An 8,919-nucleotide genomic window follows, 5' to 3' on the forward strand; every position below is an offset into this window, starting at 1 on the left:
CAAAGAACAACTATTATAAACTGATTTTAGACTCCTTAAACTTCCGTCTTTAGATTGCCTATGACTAGAAAGTTACATCCACAAAAATATATACAATAGCCGAAGAATTAAATGCTGTACTTTCTAAATTTCATTTAAAAATACAACAAGCCTGACAGTGAAGTTACTCTGTGGTGGTAGGATTGTATTAAACTGGATCTACTACACAAGTCTCATGAGAACAGTTTAACCAGCACAAGCTTCCTCATGTAAAGACACTAGATTTGGCACCCACATTTGAGAATAGGATGTTGACTACTCCACTTGGTTTCTCTATTAACTATTTGACACCTCAAACTATCTCGTAGTTCAATTGGGCCATCACTGCTTAAAAGTTAACAAGGTGTGTTTAATTATCTACCAAGTTATACCACGCTTGTAAGGAATCACATAAAAAGCTTACTGTGGTCCGTGTTGCCTGTTACGTTTTCTTTTGTTATTTTTTATTTTTTCATCTGATAACTTCTGTTTTTTCCTTGCCATGTTCTGTACAGAAGAGCTGTCAGAATCTGTTTGAGACTCAGTGTCCTCAGGGTTTGAATAAACAGCTTTATTGGTTCTGCAAGGAATCTTTCTGGGTATCTTCCCTGAATACTTGGCTGGCAACTGTTTCTTTTCAGAATTCTTCACACTGTCCATGAGATGCTGTAGTGCTTTCACAGGAGTTTGGTTATTTGCACCACCAGGTGAGTCCAATGTGTGCAATACATTTCTAGGCTTTTCAGACACAGCCAATTTCTGAATCACGGGAGTCTCTAATTTCTGACGCAAGGGTGTGGTACACACATCTTTCAAATCTACAGGCTCTCTTTCATGCTCTTCTTCACTAAGTTCACTGTCAGAACTCTTCTCTCTTTGCAACTGAGGCTTTTTATTACTACTTTTCTGGACAGATTTTTTAAGGTCCTTCCTTGGACTTAATGCCACTTTCTTAGCTATTTTAACCTTAGGAAGTTTCTGCTTAGCAGTTTGTTTCCTCTTATGTAAATGCTGAGAAGCTTTAGAAGCTGACTGCAGATTCTTGGAAGACTTGAGAGACTTTTTTGGAGACACAGTCTGTTCTTGCTGATGCCCAGATGAGGGCATAGGCAAATCTTCACTTGGCAGCACCCTTGTTTTACATTTTTCTGCATCAGATGCTTCAGTTTCCAATCCAGACCATGACAATATCAGTTCTTCAGCTTCTGGTTTCCAGGATGTGTTCTTTTTCTGGTTTGGAGAGTCTTGCCTAAGTGCATCCTTTTTAGTCTTTCCTATCAATACACAAAACATTTGGACATTAATACCTTTTTACATTAAACAGATACATGTGGACATCTGAATGCCTAAAAATAAACCAAAAAATGAAAATGGGAAAACAAACAAAAGGTATCACAAAACCAGGTTTGTCCCTGAAGGCTAAAAGAAGGCCTTCTCTAAACTGTAGTGTATAAAAACCTTTTTAGTGTATTTCTAGTATTTCCTAACAGAAAAAAAGGGAGCAGAAATGTTACATTTAGCTTGTTATCCAGTTTTCAGTGTTTCCTGCTACAAACCTTTTCACAAACAATTCCTAAAACTCAATCCCCTTCAGTTTGAAGCATGTGTCTTAACCTCCTTTCTACAGAGAGGAGCAAAAGTTTGTGGGTACCTACCTTCTACACCTGCTCATAAGGAAAGACAACACCACTAAATTAATTTTTAACATCCTAATAGGAAGGGCAAAGAGGCTGGGAAAAGTGAAGACACTCTGTCTCTGCCTCATACACATCCAAATCTAACTGTGCAACTGAAACATCAAAAAGGAATCCATTAATGTCTCTCATCTATTTTATTATAATTTCCTAATAAACCACCACAAAATAATCCAGTAATATGACCTGGAAGGAAAAGTTTAAGGAGCTGTTAAAGAACTTACCTGTATGAGTACTCTTTTGGCTTTGAGATCTAAGGACATTTCCTTCACTGTTAGAGATTGGATCCGATTTTGACATTCTTTTGAAGTCAAAGGCTCCAACATCCAGGTTATTCAGTTTCTGTTTAGTAAGTGCTTCAACCTGTGCTTTCCTGTTCTTGCCTTTCTTACTCTGTGTCCTCTTCTGTTCAGAGGGCTGAGATTTAGAAACAGGAGTTGCAGAGCCATCTTTTTTTGATTTTCTGTTCTTACTGGGTATTGAAATCCAAGAAGCAAATGATGCACCACCTGATTCATCAATTAAAAATTCACATTCATTTTCGATTTCAATATCTTGATCTTTCACAGGAGGAGGTGACGGGGGTGATATCGAGGCTGAATATCTACAGAAAGGAGTGACAATGACAAATCATTTTGGGCGGTGGGGTAAATTGACTAATAATCTTTCAGACCTAGTGGTGACTCCAGAACACCTAAACACAGTACAGAACATTCTTCAGAATGCATTCATTCATTGCCTTCCAAAAAGAGCACAAGGCCTGCTTCTTCTTGCTTTGGACAGATGCTGAACAGTCAACTTCCTATGTAACCAGTCAGATCCAGACTAGCTCTGAAAAAAGACTGCTTGCTCACTGTAAACTTCAAAATCACATAAGGCTTTCCTAAATCCTCTAGGCTACCTATCAAAACATCTCAGGCTCTATCTGAAACACTATTCAACAGACATTATTCAACACACTATTTTACTCGCAGACAAAACCAAGAGCACTGTTAAATCCTACACAAAATTTTGAAACAACCATTCAAACCCTTTCTCAAGTGGCATTTTTACGTAATGTTCGACTATCCCAAAACATGCTCCCAGACTTTGTTTATAGATAAAAGGATGTTGTTCCGATATTCAGACCAGAGTTATTTTAATAGCAAATTATGTTCCACATTAAGCCTCAAAACAAACCTCTGTCGAAGTGTTCCTGTTGCTACAGCTGCTAAGAGAGCTGAAGAGAAAGTCTTCTCTTTCTGTACAGAAGATGTAGCAACAGGTTCTGTTCCTTGCACAAGAACAACCTGCTCATCTCTCTCAGTCTGAGGTCCTTCCAAATTTTCAACTTCTCCACAGCTCTTTGCTGTAGCAGGTGTATTCCAGCCATCAAGACACAATCTATGAAAAACAGCATTCAGATATATTGCTATACATCTTGTGAGTGCACAATAAAGTATTGTGAGGAAGAACAGATGTTCCTGCTGACAGTGTCTCACTTCTTATGAATGAGTTTCCCCTTGTTAATTTGCTGAAACACAGCCTAGCTGTAGTACTTCCCAGCACAGCAGCATGTGTCCAAAGCAACACAGAGTCTGCTGGTGACTCTTGATCAAAGTAAAGGCTGCTCAGTAAGACAAATTCCTAATTTGTCCTAACGTGCTTCAGAAATTGTAAGGTTTCCTAGACTGTAGGTACACTGTCTTCCCAATCTCACTCCATCAATGGGAATCAATGGGATCAGCGACAGTCCATCTCTATGATCTACCCTACAGGCTCAGCCCTCCAGGAAAGTAGAACTGTGGTAAGGACCACTGGCCAATATTGCAGTTGGGCTTCAAATTTTCCAGTGGGGAGATAGAGATCACAACTTGAGTTTTTCTATTTTGTATAAAAAACTTGTCTATTCAGAGTGAGAGGAATGATGACTGCTCATTTCTACTTTAACAAATTCTTGTTAACTTCTAAGGTCAATACTGTCAATAGGATTCACTGAAAAAGTCTGGACTACTTAAGAAGCTGATGCTTTGGTGAACTTTTCTGCAAAGAGTTCAAGTCTATTCTGACACGCTTCCTACACTTGGGTGCTGCACTTATCACCAGAATATTTAATAAAAAATAATTCTGTCCTTTCTAAAAACAGATATGGAAATTTTCTAAAAAGTTTGGAATTATTTTTTATGAGTTCACAATCTGAACTTATAAACGATCGAAACCACTGTGTTGATTTACCCTAAGGTGGAGGGCACACAGGGGATGTAACACCACAGTCATGTTCAGCTCTACTTACTCAAGCACAGGAGAACTTTTCCCTTTCTCCACAGGAAAAGGTGATCCAACAGACCCGTGATCATCCTCAGGGTCCAAAAACATGGCAGGACTTCGGCACAGCACTTCAACATCTTGTAATGTATTTTTTTTGCTTTTAGACACAGGAGACTCTGGTTTTTTAGAAACAGCTACATAATCATGTATTGCAGGCTTCAAGGGTGATTCACATGACTGTCCTGCCATATATATAGAACAGGCTTAATTCCTCTACTCAAAATCTTACCAAAAAAACCGAAAAAAACTTAATTCAGTAATAGTGGGACCAACCTCTGCTGCTGACTGGTTTTAGCAGTGTTATAGGTGAGCATCCTGGAGAATTACAGGCTCTTTTCACAGAGTTGGGTGATCTTGCCTTTGGCTGTCATAGTTGGTAACAAATAATGTGACAAAGTAAAATATTTGATAAAGCAACAGTATTTTGACAGGAATACAAATTTCTACAGAACATGATACACTTTCCTTCCCTTAAATCACACTCATGTGAATCACAGTTCTATATTAACTAAACACTTCAACTTTCTATCAAGTAAGACTTTTTAGAAGTAACTATAAATTTCAAATAACAGGAAAAACAGTGTGTACAGCAAAAATCAATACGCAGCTTTAAATAGGCATCCTGTTAGTCTCCAGGCAAGCTACTCTTTTCATTAGAATAAATTATTTTAAACAATTTAATTCACCTTTCTTAAGACAGGCTGAGGTTTTGCAAGAAATTATTTGACATTATATGGTATTCTAACATCAAACTAAAGTAAACAAACACCATTATAAAGGATGCCTGTTCTCAACCCTGCCATTAATGGAATATCCTATTTAAAAAAAAAAAGAATCAAAACATTAAAATTAACTATACAAACTAGATTATTGGCATTATTTTCCCAGCACGCTAACAAGGCCTTCAACTTGTTTCCACTCTTCAAGAAAGATACATATATATAAAGTTATTGTACAGATAACTATTTATCAGGAGTTAACGAGCTTTTGTACAAGCATCACCTTTCAACTCTACTGTTCACCATTTAGCTAAGAACTGTGTCCATATATCTGCAAAGTGGCCAAAACCAACTCCAATGGAGTCCAAGACAGCCACACTCACCAGCAGTAATAAGGCAGCATGCTCCAACCTGAGACCATAAAAAATTTAAGTGTCCTGGACAAAAAGCTGAAAAAGCTTTCACTAGAAAAAACCTGGGAAAAAAGCTATTAAATAAATCTAATTACAGAATATTTACTGTTAGAGCATAACAAACTAAGAAAAAAACCATTATCAACAGTTATTACAGATGGTTAAATTGTAGCCTATATACTGTTACAAGTGGTATATGGAGCTTCTTCAATGCTCATACAGAACTAAATTTGTACCCCAGTGAAACTGTACCCAAAGCTACACTGTGACATTGCCATAACTAACATACCCTTAGGCTCTGCATTGAAGTCGTCTTCTCATTTTTGACAACAGGAGCTGAGCAAAGGGTTGCATTTGGAGAGTTTATTGTAAGGTCACTGCTGCAACCTACGAAGAAAACGCTGTAAGTATGGGGATCTTGGAATTGTCCAGGTCTCATTTATTTTAACAAGTTGTTTGCTACAGCTGTTAAGGTCACGTAAATCCAAACAAGAAAGGAATCAGCTACTCAGGAAAGATTACATTTACAAGACAGCTAAGACACAGTTTTAAGCAGCTGGGAAGGGGGTGCTTTTCAAGACCCTGAGAAAAACTTTATTTTTATCCATTTTATCTCTAATTTTTATTTCTATTTACTTACCACTAAATATAATATAAAGAAGAAATTATTTCTTCTTTTACCAGCAAATTGAGTAAAACACCAAATAAGAGCTTACTTTCAAAACAATCCTGTATGAGTTTCAGTACGTTTTGACCTGGCTGTACATCAATCTTACTTCTAGAAAGAAGAGGGAAAAAAAATATTTTAAATCAAAAATATCAAATGTTCCTATACCAGCAATATTACAGCAGCAAAGTTCTTACTTCTCAATATTTTAAATTATTATTTCCTCTAGTCTCAGCTTCAATATACTTTTACCTAGCATTTCCACACATCGATATCTGCAAAGAAACTTGTCGAAATAAGAATTCCAGGGAAAAAAAGCCTCACTGCCACAGATTATGATGAGAACGAAGAATTCTCTCTACATAAAAGAAAACACACAACTACACCCTGAGATAAAAGAGCTTTGGGATGAAGAAAATATCTCTTGAAATAAATATTTTTTGGGCAGAAGTGAGTGATTCACCAGCCAGACAATGTTGATCAAAACCAAAATAACTCTAGAAAAGACATGGAGTATTACTCCCATAATGATCATTATACACCTTTAAAAACAGCTGATTTGGTAGATTTGGTAAGCTTGTGAAACGCAAGTCTAAAAATGGATTCCAGTAACAAGAACCTCACAGGCTTCTGACTTGCCTTTAAAGAAAGCTACAGCACTACAAATACTCCAATTCATCTCCAGCATTTATCAGCAAGGTCCAAATATGCTGGAGCTCTGTGTGGGCTTCATTTCTCTACTTCCTAAAAGGCAAAATGTCTGCACAGATTACTCCTTCCATCCTCAGGCAGCCTAGTTAGGAGCACCTTAGGTATAGCAACACCATAGTTTGCTGCCTCAGCAAACAAAACAAAGGAAAACCTTGGGGCTTTGTCCCCCAGCACTGTTTGCTCCTCACACCACTAAGAAATACAAGAAATTTGGGAAACATCGTATGATCAGTTTAATAGGATACACCATACAGCTTTGACATTATGCTCTCGGATAAAAATCCACATAAGTTTTCCAGAATCTAAGAATAAAACTTTAAATGCAAATTACCCTCCTCCATGGCAGAATCTTGCTCTGTAGTCTTTTTTTAAATGATTCTGTGAAGAAATAAGAATAAGTTCTTACTAGGCATAATGACACTTGACAGGAAAACAAGTAAGCAAATATCAAGCATTCTCCATCCATCGTAAACTAGTGGGAGAGTGGGAGTTACTGCAGCCCTCTTTTCCTTAGAATGCCACAGCAGTTACAACCCCTGTAACAACTGCCAGAAATTCAGCTTTCCACAAGAATCATCAAAGCATCTGTTGCAATTGAAGTCAGAGAGTCTTATAGGAGACTTACGTGACAGAAATCACAGAGAATGTAAGGATTTGGTTACCATTTACTCAACTGTGATGATTAATCTTTAAAGTAAGGAAGAGGAAAGCAAGCCAGGACATAACCAAACATCCGCTACTGTGTGTTAACTGCTCACGTGATGGTTCTTACCCTGTTTGCCACAGGCACGACCACACTGACAGGCAGTGAGATCACATTGCTGTGCCTTGGCAAAACTACAGCCTCAGTTAAGTCCCAGTGCCACCTCACACACTTGAAACCCGAATATAATCAAAGTCATTCAAATAGAAAACACGACTCCAGTCATCTACTACCACAACTGGAGCAGTAATACTTCAAACGGCAACATATTATCAGTGTTACCGTCTACACCAACAAATGAAATAAAGCCGCTGACCTGGAAACAGGCAAAGAATATTGAGGATACAAATGGGAAGAAAGCTCTAGCAAAATTGAAGTGCTAAGCAGAGTACAGTTTTTCACAGATGTGATAGGAAAACATCTCAAAAAATGTAAATGTTTAGCTGAAAAACAACTATGACCTCTTATTCATTTGTGTAAATTTAAAAAGTATGTGCAGCTTGGAGATTATCTAGTCCTAACACAACAGAATTCAGCTCATTTTTCTGAATTTTGCTATACTGACAGTACTTTGCACTTCTTTATGATTCCTCTTTGGATATTACTTCTGGTAACAAAAATAACCAACACCACATATGGATTGATTGCACTAGAAACTTTCAATATCAGCCTTAAGTGGCAGAAGGAAACTCTAGGTCACACGGGAAAACAACTGACCCAAAGGTACCCCTTCAGAAACTGTGCAGAACCACACCAGTCAATCTGACACCCGGCCTTAAACCTCTTCCCCTTGCAGCAGAGTGTAGCACAATCCACTGGCACGCAGCCTTTCGCACTAAAGAGACTGAAAACCTCCTGTAACGGACCTAAAAGTGCTTTGAACAGTTCATTTATGAGTGTGTTCGCATTGCCCTACACATGAAGAGTTTTAAAACTCAAGATGAGCACGATTGTGGCGTGCCTGGACAAGTGTCCGGCTCTGTACGCTCTCACTCGCCCATGGAAGGCGGCTCTCCAGAGGCAGCCTGAGGGAAACGGGGCTCCCGACAGACTAGTCCTCAGAGCACAAGTGTCTGTGCCAGAGGCCCGGACCCGGAGGGCTCGGTGCGCCAACCCCGGCCTCGCTCTCCTCAGGGAGAAGCGGAAGACCCCAGGGTGAGGCGGAAGAACGACCCCGCCCCTCCCCCAGGAACGCGCCGGGGGCCGCATCTCCGGCTCTCCGGAAGGGACCGGCCGCTGCCCACAACACAGCGCACAGACAGACCGACAGGCAGGCGGACAGACCGACAGGCGGACAGACCGACAGGCGGACAGACCCCCGCCGTCCCCCCACTCTCTCACCAAGGCCTCCGCCATCCCGGACCGGGGCTCGCGCGCGCCCCGCGCGCCGCCTTCGAACCTGCGCGCCTTTCCCGCCGCGCGTGCGCCCACCGCCGGCGGAGACGGCGGCGCCCCGGCCACGCCCCCCCGCCCCCGCCTCATTGGTCGGCGGCCGCCGCGCGCCAGCCAGGGACGCTACTTTTGGCGCGCGCGTTGTGGCGCCTGTGCAGGAGCGGGGGTTGTCCCCGCCCTCAGCTTCCCTACCTTGAGGGCACCTGTACGGTAACGGGTCCCGTCTCTTTGTCCCCTCCTGGGAAACGCCAGTTCAAATTCTCGGGTTTCCAAATAGCCACTGTCACTGCGGGGC

The 8,919-nt window shown here is 40.5% G+C and overlaps 1 protein-coding gene across 6 annotated transcripts in view; it reads right to left on the reverse strand.

Annotated features, from left to right (window-relative positions):
* The window catches only part of CENPC (centromere protein C), a 29,563-nt gene extending 20,924 nt beyond the window's left edge, over nt 1-8,639 (reverse strand). For 5 of the 6 annotated variants that reach the window (XM_027676982.1, XM_027676983.1, XM_027676985.1 and 2 more), the window contains exons 1-9: nt 8,574-8,639; nt 6,861-6,907; nt 5,868-5,929; nt 5,441-5,538; nt 4,293-4,383; nt 3,985-4,201; nt 2,892-3,095; nt 1,937-2,316; nt 443-1,292 (exon numbers count right to left, since the gene is read on the reverse strand). In XM_027676982.1, coding sequence (XP_027532783.1) covers nt 443-1,292; nt 1,937-2,316; nt 2,892-3,095; nt 3,985-4,201; nt 4,293-4,383; nt 5,441-5,538; nt 5,868-5,929; nt 6,861-6,907; nt 8,574-8,588 — 1,964 coding nt within the window. In that variant the 5' untranslated portion in view covers nt 8,589-8,639. The remainder of the gene's footprint in view (nt 1-442; nt 1,293-1,936; nt 2,317-2,891; nt 3,096-3,984; nt 4,202-4,292; nt 4,384-5,440; nt 5,539-5,867; nt 5,930-6,860; nt 6,908-8,573) is intronic. The other variant, XM_027676986.1, reaches the window with a different exon arrangement.
* Nucleotides 8,640-8,919: the final 280 nt, after the last annotated feature.

Source organism: Neopelma chrysocephalum, unplaced genomic scaffold (genome assembly GCF_003984885.1).
Source record: "Neopelma chrysocephalum unplaced genomic scaffold, ASM398488v2 Primary Assembly neopelma1_42b, whole genome shotgun sequence".
NCBI classification, from domain to species: Eukaryota; Metazoa; Chordata; class Aves; order Passeriformes; family Pipridae; genus Neopelma; species Neopelma chrysocephalum.